The sequence below is a fragment of the Mastacembelus armatus genome, chromosome 5 (genome assembly GCF_900324485.2).
Source record: "Mastacembelus armatus chromosome 5, fMasArm1.2, whole genome shotgun sequence".
Taxonomy (NCBI): domain Eukaryota; kingdom Metazoa; phylum Chordata; class Actinopteri; order Synbranchiformes; family Mastacembelidae; genus Mastacembelus; species Mastacembelus armatus.
The window spans coordinates 1,190,062-1,209,761 of record NC_046637.1 but is presented as its reverse complement, the minus strand read 5'-3'; the positions used below and the strand labels follow the sequence as shown (position 1 = coordinate 1,209,761).

General features: G+C 44.6%; 1 protein-coding gene across 1 annotated transcript; it reads right to left on the bottom strand.

Moving 5' to 3' along the window:
* Positions 1–10,681: 10,681 nt before the first annotated feature.
* On the bottom strand, positions 10,682–16,875 carry gdf5 (growth differentiation factor 5). Its single transcript, XM_026307309.1, has 2 exons — positions 15,392–16,875; positions 10,682–12,065 (listed from the first exon to the last, which is right to left on the bottom strand). The coding sequence occupies exons 1-2, from the start codon at positions 16,239–16,241 to the stop codon at positions 11,107–11,109; spliced, it is 1,809 nt and encodes a 602-aa protein (XP_026163094.1). The 5' UTR covers positions 16,242–16,875; the 3' UTR covers positions 10,682–11,106.
* Between the last annotated feature and the right edge of the window lie 2,825 nt (positions 16,876–19,700).

Here is a 19,700-nt window from a genome sequence, read left to right as displayed (position 1 = left end):
CTAACCCTGACCCTGATACTATACTTACCCTGACCCTGATACTATACTAGCCCTGATACTATACTAACCCTGATACTATACTAACCCTAACCCTGATACTATACTTACCCTGACCCTGATACTATACTAACCCTGATACTATACTAACCCTAACCCTGATACTATACTAACCCTGACCCTGATACTATACTTACCCTGACCCTGATACTATACTTACCCTGACCCTGATACTATACTAACCCTGACCCTGATACTATACTTACCCTGACCCTGATACTATACTTACCCTGACCCTGATACTATACTAACCCTGACCCTGATACTATACTAACCCTGACCCTGATACTATACTAACCCTGACCCTGATACTATACTAACCCTGACCCTGATACTATACTTACCCTGACCCTGATACTATACTTACCCTGACCATGATACTATACTAACCCTGACCCTGATACTATACTTACCCTGACCCTGATACTATACTAACCCTGACCCTGATACTATACTAACCCTAACCCTGATACTATACTTACCCTGACCCTGATACTATACTTACCCTGACCCTGATACTATACTAACCCTGACCCTGATACTATACTAACCCTGACCCTGATACTATACTAACCCTGACCCTGATACTATACTAACCCTAACCCTGATACTATACTAACCCTGACCCTGATACTATACTAACCCTGACCCTGATACTATACTAACCCTGACCCTGATACTATACTTACCCTGACCCTGATACTATACTAACCCTAACCCTGATACTATACTAACCCTGACCCTGATACTATACTAACCCTGACCCTGATACTATACTAACCCTAACCCTGATACTATACTTACCCTGACCCTGATACTATACTTACCCTGACCCTGATACTATACTAACCCTGACCCTGATACTATACTTACCCTGACCCTGATACTATACTAACCCTGACCCTGATACTATACTAACCCTGACCCTGATACTATACTTAACCTGACCCTGCTACTATACTAACCCTGACCCTGATACTATACTAACCTTAACCTTAATGTTAAACCGAGTCCTCGGCTGAAAATCTATTGTTTTGAATGTTGGGGAGACACTTTCTCTCTCGTAAGCATGTGCTCTCATTCACACCCATATTCCACACTCTTTGTTTGACTCTCACACACTCAGCCGTACACAGAGCGGCGGTTCAAAATGCAAATAGGAGGAAACAGACAAATTATGTGTCTCTCCTGGAATGCCTTGATGGAGAAGAGCGTCGGCCAAACGCTGCGACTGGAGACTGTTAGAGAATTCATACCACCCGTGTTTTCCCTCTGCCCTGGGAGCTGAGGAGGTGGCTCGACGTGCAAACTTTCTGAATGAAAACAGCTTGTGTGTGTGTGTGAGAGAAAGAAGCAGCACAAGACTTGTAGGCGGTCGGGTCTGGGTCGGTCTCGCTCCTTTTTCTCTATATGCTGACTATGATAAATAGACCAGTCATCCGTAGCGTAGCAGAGTGTAAGAACCAGACACGGTGGGGAAGTGGCTCATGCAATTATCTGTAACATTTTCAGATAAATAAATAAGTCTGTTTTACTGCCCCGTGTTTCCGAATTGAATAGTGATTTACAGCCCAATGATTGATTCACAGGTTGTCTTTGGGAAGTGCTGTTCACTGGGAAAATACTGTGTGTGGAAGAGTTAGTTTTTATTTCTGTGTCATGTCAAACATTTAACCATACCATGTTACAAGACACCGCTATTCATCAAATGTCAGAAAATAACATAATAGCCCTGTAACTGTATTTGCAGATATATGTTTCTAGACTTTAAAACTGCAGCTATGTCATAACATTTAACTTTCCACACACAAAGTAAGAGCTGCTGTTTGTCTTTGCAGCGGCGCCTCCTCTCCAACTCTTCCCTCTCTGGCTGTGACAAAACTAATATCACAATATTCATCTTATTCTCTGACATTTTTGGAAAAGTGAAAAATGATTTTAAGGGCTGTACTGAGCCAAAGCACACATGTGGTCAAAATGTTCTACAGGACTAATGGCAACTGGAGGTGTGTACTATATGAAGGGAGCTGTGGTGATTGATGAATCACTAGCAATGATCTCTTCTTTTCAGCACCTGGTAATGATAATGGTTCACAGAGCGAGGCGTCCTGGCTGTGTGTGAGTGTCTCCAGTATCTGTCCAGGTTCAGTGTGGCTGTAAAAGCATGTGTGAAGGAGAGAGAGAGAAAAAACATAAGTCTGGCAAATGTTTTTGTAACATGAGATTAAAGGATAACTTCAGTTCTTTATTTCCCCTAACAGTGGGCACAGGGACTCTGTAGTTAGTGCTAACTCTGGAAATGAGAGCTCAGGTTAAACTGGTCTCAGATACTCAGAATAAACATGATTTCAGTCCAGTCATTTTCACACTGAGTCAGAAGGAAAGCAAATACAAGGCACAGCCATTAGAGCTGACTGCAGAGGAGCAGACATCTGGCTGACCTGATCACTGCAGAAGCAATACGTGATGACTGATTGTTACTAATTTTGACTTTAGCTAGTTCATACAGTACTGAACTATGTGTATCTTCCCATTGTGATCACTGCATACATGGTAGCCTGAAAGACGTAGTTCCCTGATATTTAGGTCCACCTGCAGAGCAGTTAGCACAGCTGGAGTCTCTCCAGAATATGGCAGATGGTAAGTTGCCCTGGATGTATATTCCTCTGCTGCTGCTGTAATGGCTGCCCCAGACAGATATATCTGTATTTGGGTCACCTGCTGACTTAGAGATAAGTGTGAAAATCATTTTACTAAAACCAGGATACTGAGTTATAACCAATAGAGCTCAGTTATGTTACTGCCAGTGGCCCAAATAATACTTCAACAATGGAACATGTCTCATATAAACCAATGTTATATATTAAACAGTCGAAAGAAGCTGCAGGGTCCAGTTTACATCCAAAAACTATTCACTAAAACGTCCAAATTGCAAAGCTGCAGCTGGTGTTGACATTCAAGCTTAAGATCGGTCTTTGGTTAAGATGGTGCAACAGGCTGCTGAAGCTCCAAAAAGTGAATATCCCACCTCTGCAAGAGACACATGGGGAAAAAGCATCAAGATGCAGCTGCTGACACTGCTGTGGAAACAGGTCTCTTCCTCTAAGGTAACGACATACTGTGCTTCTGCTCTTACACTCAACAACTGAATAGAAATGAATAGACCTACTGTATCTTAACGTGAAACATGTACGCCTCCATCAAATGCTTTCCAGGCCGAGGTTTGCACTGAAAAGAGACCTATGTTTTCACAGCAGAACAGAAGTTGTGGCTTTTTCTGAGTGATTCCTGGAGGTGGGTGGGGGGGGTCAATGCAGCAGCGCGGCACTAACTCATGATAAAAAACTGGAGGTTAAAATGGGACTGAAAATATACTCAGCTGTTCCTCTGCCAAGGCTTGGAGATGTTGAACTCTGTAGAAAAATACCCCCCTTCTGGGCTGTACATTTAGACTGTAACTCAGACTGTGTGCTTTAAAAATCCACCCTGTTCAAGTGCACGCACACATACACGCTCGTAACACACGCAAGTATGCAAGTGCAAACAAATATTACTTACAGTCACATTTTTATGAAAAGAAAATTCCTGTCCACACACACACGCACACATAAACACACAGGTACACGCCCACATGCATGCTGGGAAAGACATACACAGCTGTGAATGTAGGTGTCATACATACCGTGCCAGATAAAACGCCTCTGTTTTTCTTTTAGCAGCTATTGGCACAGCCACATGATAAAATTCCTCCCTAACATCTGTCAAGGAAAACCACGACCGCATTTACTAAAAAGTTAAACACCGGTCAGCTCGGCCAAGCCAGATCTGATAGCAATAAAACCCCAGTGACAGAGGTTTGGAAGGAGATGTGGCGAAAAACACGGCAGGGCAGGAAGAAAGAACCAGAGGTCGCAGGGCAGACGGACACATTTGATGGGATTATTCTTATTATCAGATTAGAAACCTGCTAATCAGCTGCAATCTGCTGCAGGTGATTCAATTCAAAAGAAAAACATCTTTCAGTGCATACTAAAAAAAAAAATCATTAAGAATAAAAAAATCATTAAGTTTGACCATCAGTGACATTCAGAAAACCAAAAGTGCCATCAACAAAAGTCTTCAGAGCCTCTGGCTCCAAACTGAGCTCAGCTGATTTCTGTTTGCATCAGTTATCCTTGAGATGTGTCCAGAACCTCTGACAAACGGATCTGATTGGACAAAGTTTAGAAGGACACACACCTCCGTATCTGAGGTCCCACAGTTCACAGTGCAGGTCAGGACAGAAACTAAGGTTCCATCCACATCCCTGAGTGTACAGAAGAACAACAACATCATCTGTGCTCAGTTTCCTCCAAAGCTGCTGGGTTCCCATATGTTCCTTCCAGTTTGGCTCCATCAGAAGCTTCTCCATAAATGTCCAACCAATGTGAAGCGTCCTGGTCTCTCCACTGCCCCCCCTCCTCCATGTTGATGTTTCCCACACTGAGCGATGACGACAGGCGACATGTGCTGAGGAGGGAGACGTTAAAACGACCGCATGGATTCTGATCTGACAGTTATGACGGAGCTCACACACTCACACATCGGATAGGGATCGGATCTAGGACCAGATATGCAGGTGGACCAGAATAAATAAAACCATGACGAGGCAAAGAGCAGGGCAGGTTGAACACAACACCTCTACAACACTAATTATACAACATTACCTACAGGAGCTGATGATCCCAATCATCTCCTCCAACAGACACGCCAATTAGAGATAAAATGAAAGAGAACGTGATTATCAAAACATAGCAGTGTGTAAAAGGTGTGTGATGGAGACGTGGAATGCGAACACTCAGTTTTCAGGGCCCTCGGTGGGAACACAAGCCTTCCTGGTGTGTACAGTCGTCCCATGGGACACACACACACACAAATACTTTTGCAAGCCTTCCCGAAACATCATTGTTAAATCGTGTAATAGGGGTGACCATTAAAGTTGTGTTCAATGAAGTTAAGCCCTGTTAAACAAGCCTCCCTTTTCAGAGTTGACGATGGAGGGCATATGGTTCTGATTACATCTGAGCATGGAAACACAATAGCCCTGTTCAGCCGGGTTCTTGATCCTGTTCATTTGGATTCTGCCTGACACTTTGCCACAATTCCCGGCCACAAACAGCGACCAGGGAACTTGAAACCTGTAAACAATTCATGTTTCTGCTTTACTACAGATTTCTAGGCTGGAGAAGGCGAACCACAGAGTTCACTACAGCGTAATCTGATTATGGGCACAGTGGGCCAAAGCCTGGGGGGTGGGAGCCACAGAACAGGGCCAATAGAACACCATTATGGAGTAATACGGAGAGTCCATTTCAATATTATCCATTTTGACAAAAAAGTACTTTTGGCTTATCATCAATTACCTCTAAAACCATTCACCCAACCAATAACTTCCAGATACAGTGTTAAAATATCAGACTTTGCTGTTGCCTCTCCAGGTGCTGACATTTACAGCCTTTGCTTTTTACTCTGTTCACACACAAAACCCATCAGTTCAGATTTTTATCTGCTCAGACATAAAGGACAGTGCTTCAGCGGAGTGGCTGACACGGACCCATATCACATAGTACTATTGTTGAACATTATTACACCTCTTTAAAATGTTTACTGATTTTACTAGCTGTTTTAGATGTTCAAAATCAGCAGGGGAAGAAACCGTCTCTGTGGTGGGTGGTTTTGGCGTACAGTGCTCTGTAGTGCCCACCAGAGGGGAGGAGTCTGAACCGTTCGTGTCCAGGGTGTGAGGGGAAACACAAAATGACAACAAGGAGACACAAAGCATCTACAAACAGACAGCAAATAACCTGAGGTAAAACAACTACAATGTCGGTACAGTAAAAACTGCAGCCAGCAGCTGGTTAGCTTAGCCTAGCATAAAGAAAGTAGAAACGGGGGAAACACCTACACTGGATTGGTTCAAAAGTAAGAGGATTGACATGCTAGCACCTTTAAAGCTCACAAGTTAGCACTTTTTATTTTGTTTGTCTAATCTCCTAAAATAACAAAGAGTAAAAATGTCAGTTAAGTGAATTAACATGGTTTATGGCCTGGACCCTTTCTTGACTCGGAGAAGTGACTTCCTGGGTTCTTGGCAAACAATGTCGTATCAATAAAGGCCTTTGGACAAATCCTGACATGGTCCCAGTCCCCAAGTTGGGTTTCCACCCTTTGTTTTCCTGGCCCTCTTTCTATAAACAGCTATTCTTTATCCAGTCACCAGCTCTGTCCTGCTCCCTATGTCTTTGCTGATCATTCCGGGCACACCTGTCTCCACTGCCCTGATGAGCTCCCTCAGTATAAATGCTTGTCCTGTTACCTGCCGTCTACCTGTTTGTTAATTCTCTGTTTTTGCCTCGTGGCTGCTCCCTGGGATTTACTGCTTGGCTCACAGCTTTGTTTTGTTCTGTTAGTTTAGACCTTGTTTTTGGATTCTCACTGTGCCTCTTGGCTTGGTTTTGGCTCTTTGGACTCACAGTACAATTTTGCATTTTCCCTGTGCTGAGTAAGAAAACTGTTTAACTTTACCTGTCAGCCTGTTTCTGGATTTGGGTCCAAGCTCCTCGGTTTCCCGTTTTCATTGTTGAAAATCAGACAAGCTGTTTCCAGTCTTTATGTGGCACGATGCTAGCTGCATTAGCTTCATATTTATGCACAGATGTGACAATGGAAAGGATCCTCTCATTAAACTCTTGCGAAAAAGCAAATAAGCTCCAAATGCTGAACTATTCTATAACAGCTCCTTATCGTTGTCCCTTAATGTAACCAAACCATAAATATGGCAGTGTCATATGACGTGTAATCTCTGGAAAGGAGTCATGGGACGTTCTTAAAGATGAAAATTGTATTAAAGATGTTATTACTTTGTTAGAAGGATAATGTGGCGTCTCTAATATAAAGTCATTTAAAGGCTTTTGCACATGTGCATAGGTATGTCAGTGTTGAAAGAGAAAAATGTAAAACTGAAGATATGAGCTTTTTCTTCCAAGAGCAGTAACATTACACCCAACAAACGCCTGGCGTCCAAGCGCTTGTGTTTTTCCTTAAACAGTTCCAGTCCATGATAAGAGGGGGAAAGAAATCATACAAGAAAGCATACCGTGAAGTCAATTTCCCAATTATGTTTCATTTCCCGTTGAGGCAACACACTTTTACACCGTCATAAATCATAGGAAATATCAGTCACCATAAATCATACATGAAGATTTAAATCAGCTGTTTGTATAATCCAGTGCATGTATCTCAGATGGGCTAATGTGTGGAAATGTGTGATAATTAAAGCCAGGCGCTCTCTCTGGGTTATACTGTTTCCCAATGTCCATTTAACTCTGCTCAGTGCCTCCTCCAGCCTGTTCTACCTCTGCTAACACGGCTGCAGTAGCAGCGATGAATTATAATCTGCCGTGATAAACACTTATCTTCTTCTTCTGGGACCAGGAGTTAGCTCTGATACCTCTATTTAAAAGCTGAACACAGTGACGTGTACAGAAAATCAAAAATCATGATTACCGCTCATCTGGAAGGTGTTTTCAGATTTCTGCTTTTGATGGTTTTCTTATTTAAACACTTTCCGTCATTTATGGCAGCTCTACTGTAAATGTCATATATTTTATTTGCTCCTGACTGAAACTTCCCTGTTGGATGGATTGTCCTGTAATTTGGTTCAGAACAATATTTTTCCCCCTTTATAATGAACTCTAATAACTTCAGTGGTCCTCATGTGGCAAAAGTTCAGACATTACTCTATCCTAACACACTATTTTGGTTATTACCAATAGTAGTTTAGGGCATCACACCTTAATGGACCAGTGAAGAGAAAGTCAGTGTGAATTGTGAATATTTATCTTTTGACTTCTTGCTCTTTGCGAAGCTGCAGCACAGCAGGGTGGGTAAACAGATGTGCAGCGTTCAGCATTTGTTGGCTTCACTTGCTTATTGCTGCTTTGACATTGTACCTATTCTGTTATTTTGCCAAATCCTACACCAAAAGATTGCTATCACATCTGAAGCTATGCCAGCAGCTGCTTAGCTGATGCTAAGCTCTAAATGACCTTTCTGGCTATTTGTCATGTTTTTAAGTGAACACAACCAGACACGTTGCTGTATACCTTCAGGAAAACGCCGAAACTCAAGTTCAAATGTTCACATTTAAAAAGGTACATGAGCTTTGAACGGGGCAGGTTTAGCGATGCTCTATGAAAGTGGTTTATGTATGTAGAATATCTTATAAATGTTGTTTTAAACCAAAATCTGTATGTTTACATGGATATTTATCTCAGGGCCAGGCCTCTTTCCTTTACAGCACTGTAGCTCCCAGGCTGGGAAAAAGCCTTCTGGATCGCTCTTATCTCTAACTGGTATTTGTTGGTAAATTTAGCCCTGTCAAGTCTGACTGAGTGGGTTCCTTCCCGCATCTGAAAAGAATGAGCTGATTGTTCAGCAACGCACAAATCACAAGTGCCGTAAATCATTGGCTCTGAACACTTTTTTAAATATGAAACTCTGACAAAAACAAAATCTGACGCTTACATCTTTAGAATTAACGTCTGAAACTGCAGCAGCACGTGTGACATAAAATGTGCAGTTTTTATTATGTGTTAATGAGAAAAACGGTGGCTGTGCAGCTGCCGCGTGACGCATTACCTCCCGGACAGTCGCAGACTCCAGACTCAGCTTGTGTTCTCTGCACAGACTAGTTCCTCTGGAGTTAAAACACAAACTGAACAGAGCAGTTATCAGAGTCTCAGCACATCTATCCACTGTAACTGTAAAAGGTGCCCTCATGGTTTGGAGCTGCTCTGTTCTTTAAAGCTTTCTTTATGAACCCCAGTGCTGCCCAGCCTTTACCTTGTCCGTTTGGGTTTTTTTGGGGGGGGGGCTGGGGAGGCGAGACCACTGGCATGCCTCAACTTTGATTAAAGGAAATGCTTACATCACCCCGTCTCCAAGAGAAACAAGCCACTCTCAGCACAGATGGCTTCGTCCAATGGTGGAGCAGCTTTACGAGGGGCAGGCAGACAGGTGCGCTCGCTGCTGACCGCACAAAACACATAGACGTGTTGCTGCTGATGTCTGTCGCCTGTACAGCTTTATAGATCATCAGGCTCTTTCTTCTTTTAGGCTGCAGGTCAGGTCGTGGGGTTAAACTATATTTGGGCTGTATCCAAGGCAAAATTTCATTTATTGTCCGGTGTTCAGGCACTGAAAGCAATAAAATCCCCACCAAGACACTTGTGAAAGAGATGTAGTCTATCTTAAAAACAGTAAAGATGTATAATACAAGGAATAATACAGCTTATTAGTCTTGATCTACTACTGACCTGTTCAGACTGATGTGAAGGCTTAAATATAATGTGCAGCTCTTCTCAGCTTCTTATTCTTTGAAATAAAAATACGAAAAATGTTAATGCCATTCTGCTCCAAACTTCAGTTTTGTTTCCAAGTATTAGTATTCACATAAATACTCTTTCCCCTGAAATACTACACGTAATCAGCCCATTAAATGGCCTTTATCGGGTGTTATAGTCAGCTAGATGTGGGTTAGCAGGGTCCTACTCCACTTCCTAACAACAGCTGTCTCCTGTTTCAAAGTCCTGTGTTTTCACCTCCGATACAACACTGATGATATGCATCTTCTAGCCTGCTGCTCGCTGCAGTTAGCAGGGCATGGTATAATGGGGTGACACGGTTCAAAGTGCCTGAAATATCAAATGGTGACTGTTTCATCAGTACCTTATTCACAGAATGAAATGAGCCTGTAAGTTGTGGGCGTTACCTAAAGAAAAGCCTGCCCTGCTGTTAACGCTAATTTTCTACTGTTGCTGCTTCACAATAAAAAGCATTCACCTGGTGAAACACAGGGAGGTTTTGTTTTTTTAGGTTTAGTTTTTGAAGTACGCAGGTTAAACGTTCTCGTTAAAGGTTTACTGCAGTAATAAACTACAGCTCCTGTTACCACGGTAACAGCAGGTGTTTCCAAATCAACCTGGCATCCAAATTATTACAATTTTCTTCTCTTGACGTGGAGAAAACAGGAAAAAGCCAAATGTCTGGATGCAGTTTAAAAACAGCCAAGCAGTGAGAAAGAAACGACATATTAATATGTGATAACTCATTTTCACTGAACATGCAGCAGTTTGTTACGCCAGAACGCCAAAACCTCTGATCTTCGAAATCAAACACAGCCCGTCTTGGGTTAAACTGTGATTTAGCATCTGAAAATCGTACAAATTCCTCTGATAGTTTAGTCTACGGAGCCTGGGGGGCAGACGTTCAGACTGATGGGACTTTGGAGTTCAGTCAATTAGACATTTTTTATTGAAGAACAGTTTATGCAGTTTATGCAACTTTCCCACATTTAGAGGGTCAGATTAGTACTTCATCACCGGCCAGTATTTATACATGAGAAATTCTTCACATGCTTTATAAAACAGTTTCAGATAAGGCATACAAATAACTTCTCATTGGAGACGAGAACGGGCAAAGGCAAAATGGCAGATAGGTGCTGGTGAAAGGGCCTTTTTGAGTATAATTCACTAATGTTTCAATAGCGTTACACAAACTTTTTACACCAATTAGGGCATAGATACAAATCTGAATAGAAAAGACAGAGAAATGTGTTTGAGCCTAATATGGGAGCAAGTTATCAGAAAGTGTCTCTGCTGTCTGGTTATTTTTGGCTCCTCTCAGATGCATCTTGCTCATCACTTCAACGTCAGCAAGTATCAGTGAGTGGGCGTGAAAGAGCATCACCTCCATGAGTTTATCTTTCCCTGTTTAGTCTCTAACAGTGCAGAGCAGTCTTTGGTATGCAGTCTGATAGTCCACTTGAGCATGAAGAGTAATGTCTGTTGCATAGCAGTGAGTTCGGTCACAGTCAGCTGAAATAATAACGCTTTTGCTCAGCGTTCATCTTTACAATTTTTAGGTTTCGCCCTAAAATTAACAGGGTGTGTCTTTTGTCAAAGTGAAGGGCAGGAACCGGCTTTTCGCTTCTTCTCTCGCCTTTTTTTGCTACCTGCACCCACACGCCTCCACCACCATGTCCTCGTACTGTTTGTAGACGACATTATTGGATGAGTCGATGTAGAGTATGCTGATTGGGGTAAGACGTGTGGGGACGCAGCAGGTGGGCGGCGTTGACCCCGGGTCCATGGAGTTGATCAGGGTCTGTATGATGGCGTGGTTGGTTGGTTCCAGGTGGGAGCGGATGGGGAAGTCACAGGCACCGTCACAGTGATACGCGTCATACTCCAGCGGTGCAATGATCCAGTCGTCCCAGCCCATCTCCTTGAAGTTTACATGGAGGTGTTTCCGGTTGCAGCGTGCCTTCGCCTTCACCGCCTGGTGTTGGGGGTTGGACTGCACCGGCTGCAGAGGTTTTTTAGCCCCCCGTGCAGCAGGTGCACGGCGCATTCGTCTCTGGGTGAACAGATATTCGTAGACGGTTTTGTTGTCGTGGCCTGACCGAGCTTTGATCTCGTTGTAGAAAAGGTCGTGCTTCTTGCTTTTGCCAAACGCCAAGAAGAAGGCCTTTTCCTTGTTGGTCCTGCCAGGTCGGGCGAACCCCAGACTGCGCAGGTCCATGGGCCGACTGCTTCTGTGCTCCAGGGCCTCCAGTTCAAAGCACAGTTGGTGGGAGTGCTGGTGCTGCTGGTTTTTGAAAACTTTCCATGTGTCGAAAACTTCCCACTTGCTGCTGAATGCACTGTCCAGATCCTCCAAGGTCTTTGTCTGGATCAGAGCAGGCTTTTGTTTACCTGAACCACAGGTGTACAGCTTCAGGGATGGGGGTGAGCCTCCTCCACCCCCTCCTGCCCCTCCATCAGCTGCTGAGGATCCAATCCAGGCTTTGCGGGGGTCAGACAGGCGCTTCCTCAGGATACGTAGTTCAGCCCCCAGGAGCCCATCTCGTTCCAGGGAGCTGATGTTGAAGTGATACCTCTGTCGCCTGAGCTGCGGCCCACGCTCATCTGCAGAGACCAAGAGTATCAGTCAACACTTAGAGAAACAAAGGCACACAGAGTCTGTGGGCAAACACACAAACAGTACAGTCACCTGTCCACACACAACAGGAAGCAGAGGGGCAGACCCATGAAAACATCCATGCAATGATCAGTCAGATAATTGAATAATCAGTCAACAGAAAATAATCGATAACTATTTTGATGCATATGACCAGTGCAGTTAAAAATGCAAAGATGATTGTGGTTTCAGCTCCTCACATGGATTTGATGTTTTTCTTTGTCATGAATTACAGTAAAGTGAGTATCCAGAGGTTTTGGACATGATCTCAGGCTCAGTTTAATTATGACAGGTGTTCCTCACTGTTTCCAGACATTCACTAAACTAAATCATTAAGTAAACTCTCTGCAGCTCTGATGCAAACACACACACATTACAAGCTGAAACTGGGGGAGGATGAAACACACTGCTCTATTTATGCTAATATCAATTCTGCAAGCAGATGCTAACACACACACACACACACACACACACACACACAGGCACAAAAACATCAGGACGAATGGGCTGGACGATGTCTAATATTTTCTTTTTGTTGTCGATGAGGGAAAACAGTGAACGGGCAGGTCCACACCGAATCCAGCGATGAAATCCACCAAAGCACACACACACACACATACACACAAACACAAACACACACACACACACACACACAAAAAGTCCTTCCTATCCAGGACTTTAGCATGCATTGAAAAGTACATTAGAACCAGACAGGAAGACCACATCGGTCTGTAAACAGTCCTGTTACTGTGGACCTGCAGCTATTCCCTGCCAATAGACTTTAGTTAACCAGCATCTGCTGCAGAGGAAACGAACCACACACACACACACACACACACACACACACATGCTGGTATTTCTCTTTAGAGGATCTGATTAAATCTCAAACTGAGAGGAAGTTAATGTTGTAATAAATTGACCTGGTCTTTATCAACTCGGCCTATATTTTTAAACTGACCTGGATTAGAATGAATCTTAAGTACACGGAGTTTCGATGGATAGATGGATTCTTCCCTTAAGTTCCTAAACGTCCAAAATGTTGGAAGCACATTGAGCTACGCTTGTTGAAAATAAACTCATTATTAAATCTGCAAATAAACGCAGTTTTGAATGTTGTGACAAGTGGCTGAAATATGCTGAGATTTGTGTACACGATGGAGACACCTGTAACCAGGGTAACAGTACACAACAAAGGTGGAGACAGCTGTAACCATAGTAACTGGACATTACTATGGTAACTATGGTAACTGTACATGAAAAAATACAGAGATGGCTGTAACCATGGAAACTGTATACAGCAAAGATGGAGGCAGCTGGAACCATAGTAACTGTACACAGCAAAGATGGGCATTGCTATGGTAACTATGGTAACTGTACATGAAAAAAATACAGAGATGGCTGTAACCATGGAAACCGCACATGGCAGAGATGGGGACAGCTGGAGCCTCAAAATACTTAAAAGACAGAACGATTAAAAATGAGACTAAAAACTTTTTAGCTCCAGTGAGTAAATGACTAAAGGAAGTTCTCCGACTGAGCCCGGCTCGTGTTGAACGGGGAGAAGAGAGAAAAAAAGGGGAAGTGAGCTAATGTGAACAAGTGAGGGGGAAGAGCTGGGTCAGGCCATCAGTTCCAGCCCCTCAGTATGTGGAGGAGGTCACCGGCGATTTGCTGAGGACACACTAAACAAATAAAGGCCAAATTAAAAGTACATTAAGTGCCTGAAATGTAAACCTATAGCAGCCCCAGAAACATTAAACTCTGTCCATTTAAACATTGTTATAAACAGTTTTACACTGGAAAGATAACATTACACAGGGGGGCCACCCTGCTTGTGGCTGTGAGGAGTGTTTATTTACCCTCCTGAGGCCGTACGTCGCTGAGAACTGCAGCGCTGCCAGTGACTGACCAGATGGCTCCGAGCACAGAGGCCCACGTACTGCACATGCATGGAGAAACCAGCGTATGCACAATCGAATTCTTGTGCTTATTATTGAACATTATTTCAAACAGAATATTTCTCTAGAATCCAGTGCAGGATATTTGAAAGGAATCTGGGAAAACACCCTGCGGTATCACTGATACATGGACGGAGTACTTCATTACTCTCAAGGGGAAATTGTCTATCTATATATCTGAAGTAGTTCACCTTCTGATCCAGCAGAGGGAGCTTCTATTGCTGCCCTATTGACCTTTCAGTGAGTGGATGAAGGTTATGTAGGGCAGTGACAGCCCCAGTTGGTCGATCCTAAGAGTTTATGAAGAACGAAGTTCAAACGGTTGAGGTTTATGATGAGCTGCACTTTGTTGTTAACGTGTTAACCAGCGAGCTTTACAGGTGTGTTGTGTTGCCTTTGGACTGAGCCAGGCTGGATGGTTTCCTCTACTTTCCAGTCTTCATGCTAAGCTACGCTAACCAGCTGCTGGCTACAGCTTCATATTCAAACTTTGCCAGACAGCAAACAGTCAAACGTTTTCCAAAGTGTTGGACTGCTCCTTTAACACAGTTACATGTATTTGTGTGACTGCTCACTGATCAGCTCACAGCAGCTTCCTGCAGCTCTGAAGTCACTTCCAGAGCAGTTATGAGTAACAGAGTCGCCTCTTTTCCCATCATGCCCTCTGTATATCAGCAGCTGACCCCTCAGAGTCCCCTCCAGATGCTCCGTCCTCTCTTACCTCATGGACCCCAAACACAGACATGTCTACAAATGGACAATTTACAGCCCTGCTCCCAGAACCTCCAGACTTCCAGTCCACTTTCTCAGATTTCCCAGCCCTCTCCACACCAACACTGAGCCCCAGAAATCAGACATCATCTCCCACTGACTCAGTCCTGACTCAGCTGAAGCTCAACCGCTTCTCTGCAGTGAGCAACTCTCCACAGAACATCAACTGTCAGACCTGAGGTCAAACCCTGGAAAACCCAGAGACCTTAGCAGCCATTAAGACTGTGATGGTGCCAAATGTGAGGGCTAAGTTAGACCTTAGACCTGGAGCCATGAAACAGGTTTAGGTCCATATAAAGCTTGTACCACAGCTGTGCATAGACCGTGAGTCTGTATCACAATGTACATTTAAATTCAGCTTGTGGAGCTTTATGAGGAAGTTTGAGAAGCTGCTCAGTGAAACTGAATCAGTCAAACTTTATATGAAACTGTCTTGTCGTTCAGTTTGAATTCAGACTCAAACCGTATCAGGAAACTCTTGTTAGAAAAAGGAAAACATGGTTAGAGAACGAGCCGAAAGAGAGAAACCTGGCTGCTGTGTTTACCTTGTCCTTTATCCACGAAGCTGGTGATCGTGTTGGCCAGACCCGCTTCATGCAGAGCGCTGCTGTTCAGGTCCCCGGTGGACAGGGACCAGTAAAGCGACAGCATGTAGTCGTGAGGAATCACCAGCGGCTGCTTGTGATGCGCCTCCCGCTCGCTCAGTTTCGGGATCTTGTGTCCGGCTCCTCTCTGCGCCACCGGAGCCGCGCTCTGCTGCTGCTTTTGCGCACCGGTGGCTCTTTGGAGAGGCCCGGTGCGCACCGGACCAGTTGCATTCGCTGCACTGGAAGCAGCTTTCCCAAAGTTTCTCTTTGGTAAGCTACCACCTCCGCCCCCACCAGCCGCAGTCCCTACTTCTGTCCCATGTGCACCGAAGGACGCGGGAGCGTGCACTTTGATGGGAGCAACCCCGCCGGGCAGCCAGGAGCGGACAGCCTCTTTGCGCCCCAGGTTCACTGCTCTGTCCCGTTGCTGTCCCGTTGCTGCCCGGTTCACCGGCGCGGCCCCGCTCAGCGGTGGCGAGGACGAGGTAATTTTGCTTTTAACAACAGGCGTCTCGCCCCTGATTAACGGCGGACCTGCGCGAATCCGCGTGATCCTCGCCAGACTCCCCGGTGCGGGGTTCCACGTCCCCGTACCGGTCACCGGTTTTCTGCCTGCTAGTGTGGACCCGCCGAGTCGTCCGCCGGCTCTTCCGTGGGCTTGTTCGCCTGCCGCGCGTTCCGCTGCTTGTCCAAGTCGGTGGTGCCGGTGCTCGGTCGGTCTGGTCCGGCTGAGTGACCCGAGGACGGGGTGCAGGTAAAAGAGAGTCCAACAGCTCAGCAGAAGACACAGACGCTGCACAACTTTCATCCTAAAGCCCTTTTGCCTTTTGCCAGGCCGACATTGTACTAAACCGCTGTCTGTTCAGAATTACTGGACCCGTTCGGTTGAAACATGGAGAGGGATCGGTCCCGTTTGGTCCGAGTCTTTCATCCTCTGGGGTTTCTCTGCTCTCTGCTAGAGGAGGAATGAATAAAAAGTCCCTTTGCCGTGTAAAAACCACTATAGACATATGCGAGGCTGTAAAAGCGAAGATGTGACCTGAGTTTTATAAGCTGAAGAAACAAATGCTGCAAACCCTTATTCTCCCATCCATCATGTGTCAGAACCATAGTGCTGCAGAGATCCTGCCCGGGACAGAAGTGCAGAAATCCAAGAAAAGCCTGAGGGAAAGCGGACTTGCATTAAACCTCCGCGGCTCCATTCTGCTGGATATCTTGTAAGAAACGTCTTTAAATCCCACTTTTTTTTCCAAGAGGGGCAAGAATGGCGTAATGCCGCTGCCTCCGTGTTTTTTTCTCTTTCCCTTCAAAGTTTGAACCCCGTCCAGTGAAAATATTTCACTCACACACCAGCCTGCAGGTGCTCGACACGATCCTCCAGCAAACCTGAGCGCAGGAATTGGAAACGGAATTCCAAAGAGCTGTTTTAATTACCCCGTGATGTCATGCTGTCCGGAGTCATTTAACAGCAATAATTCTCCTCAAACCTTCCTCCCCTCTTTCCACCAATGACTCATTCAGGCTTTAGCGCTAATGCCCCCCCACCCCCTCCCCGATTTAAAAGGAGAGCGCTTAAAGAAAAACTTCGCATTATGTCATTTCAAGAGTGAGTTTTTTTCTGGACTCCTCTAATTAAAACTAAAAGGCTCCAGGGCTTAAAGTGAACTAACATTAACCCGAGTCATCCCTATCAAAATAAAATGATGTCCATGTATTTTTAATAGTCATTTCAGTGAGTGTGTTCAGATTAGATCGAGTTCTACATGAATCACAACCTAGTGTTGAGTTTTGTTTTTTGTTATATTTTGTCATATGAGGCCCCTGCAGGACTGGGCCGTGTGGCTGGACTACATGTCAGCAGTGGAGACAAAGTGCAAAGCTGCTCCACTGGATTCTGCGTAAAACTGAGGCTGCTCAGAAAAATGTTTCCCTTCTGATTTCCACATCATTGGTGTTGTGTGAACTCTCCTCACCACAATCTCCTCATATTGTGCCAACATCTGACTCTGCTCACAACCGACACCGTGTGTGTTTTCTTTGTGTTGGCCATGCATTTGTCGCATACTGTACATAACCCAGCGGCTGCGGTCTGTCCGTGAAGCTTTTTAGCAGTTAGAGCTTCCTCTTCTACTCCGGTTTGACCAGTAGGATTCTGGTCTGGCGTTTTTCACAAGCACAGTCCAGGTATCTTCAAATGAAATGAGTCTCTAGTCAAAACTACATTAGAGAAATCTTCAGTTTTAATTTTCATTCATTATAATTTCACTCGAGGTCTGGAATTCACATTTTATTTGGGCAGTACTGACTTGTGGTTACACTCATCTCACATACTTATTGTGTGTTATACTTTTTGTGAAAATACATGAGCACCCTGAGAAATACGTCATCCAAAAGTACCAATCCCCAGAATCAGCTTTTTAAACACAGCCCTGTGAACATCCACCTTTACGTTCTCCACTCTTTCATTTTTCTGGCAGACCGGGGCCTTGGTTTTGATTCTGAAAGTCTGTGCCAGGGTAATTTACGATGCCACAAGGAGCGCCAACACAGTGTCATAAATTGAGTTAAGCTCAGGCTCGAGGAATAATTAGCAGCCTGAAAGCTTGGGTTCAAATCTGGAGAATCTGGCAGTGGAGCTGAGTCTCTGGTGGTTTGTAACAGGAGCTGCAGTTCTGGTGCCGTGTTTCTCTTTCCCCCTTTGCTTTCCTTCCCTCTCAGTATGGGGCATGATGGACAAACAGAAGTGATTGGATAATATGAAGCTGTCATGGATCACACATAAAATCAACCTGATCCAGTCACTTCGACTCAACAGCTAAAGGATGTGAGTAGCAGTGACTTGCTGAGTCTCAGTAACAGCTTTCTCTTTGCTTTAATTGTAAAATAATCCTCGGTGTAATACGTGTCTGCTGCACCAACAGAGCTTACTGCTGTTTTCATACATTCAGCTGCAGACTGACTGTACCTGCAGATAATTGTGGCTAAAGCACAACCTCGTGTCAAAGCATCATCAGTTTGCAGCTACACAAGCATGAAAACTAACAGCGTTGATGCTAATAAAGCTGGAAAGACAACACTGCTGTTCTCACTGCCTGGTTGGTCTGAGGTGGTTTTAACTCAACCTAAAGGGTTTTTCCTGGTCTCATATTCCTTATGGAAGCTGCATGATCACCATGAAACCTTGTGCAGACAGTCATGCTCCCCTCAGGATGAATAGCGGTACTGCCCTTTAACTTTCTGTACTGTGGATTTTGTTGATCAGCAGATGTCTACAGGCAAACACAGCGAACATCTCAAAGATTATAACTTAGAGATTCAAACAAGCAGCTGCCACATCCAAACCTTTGAGCTGCATCTCTGCTGTCATCGTGTTGCAGCAGGTTCACTTCACACAGTTTTCTTTTGTTCCTTACAGTAATAAGAAATGATGACGTGGAAATTAAAAACAGATATTTCTCTGGAGATGCAATTAAAAGTAGAACTCATGATTCAGAGCTGTGGTCAGACCTCCTGCTTTCATTCGTGCATCGGGAGGCTTCCCTGTACCAACATGGCGGTCGCACTGAGGCTGCACCAACAGCAGCTGCTCTGTGGAAATTCTGAGTTTATAGGAATGATTGTTGTCAGTGTCACTGTTAGCGTGTTAGCTTGTTAGCATGTTAGCATGCTGAGCTGCCACCATGGCTGCAGACTCCTGTTAAAATAACAACCTGCCATGCAAACCCAGTAAGTCACTGCTGGTTCCAGTCAGACTACCCTTTCTTTAGTGGGTCACACTTCTTGTCTGACAACTGCTTAGATAAAGATTTTATGCATCCGAAACATGATGCAAACACCAACATATCTATTGTTGTGGTTTGAGTGTTAACGTGACTAATATTTCCAGTTCTATATGAAGGGACCAGTATCATCCCAGCCATGAATATTGGAGATTTCCTTCCATCTAAAGAAACTTTTCCCCCTGCGATGTGCTGGTCTATAAACTCAGCAGCAGGTTTCCACCCAGTCTCAGCGACAGCTCGACGTGTCTCCAGGCACAGGCTCATGACTGCTAACAAACTGACTCTTTATTTTGTTGGTCTAACCTCACAGCAGACGCTGTCTCGCTGTGCGGTTCAGCTGTGTCACTCACCCCTGTCTGTCTAAATATCAGCAGAGCAGCCTGCACACAGCGTCCATCACTGAGTTATTATTGTCAAGGCAAACCCGGGGGCGGACAGGAGAGCACAGGGTGTGTTAGCACCACGCAAAGAACATGACTTATAAC

What these genes read in the sequence shown, in the direction of transcription:
- gdf5 (XM_026307309.1), bottom strand. Translation starts at nt 16,241, where the DNA reads ATGAAAGTTGTGCAGCGTCTGTGTCTTCTGCTGAGCTGTTGGACTCTC. An exon ending in CTTCGTGGATAAAGGACAAG is followed by an intron (nt 12,066 to 15,391) that starts GTAAACACAGCA and finishes TGGTCTCTGCAG; the next exon opens with ATGAGCGTGGGCCGCAGCTC.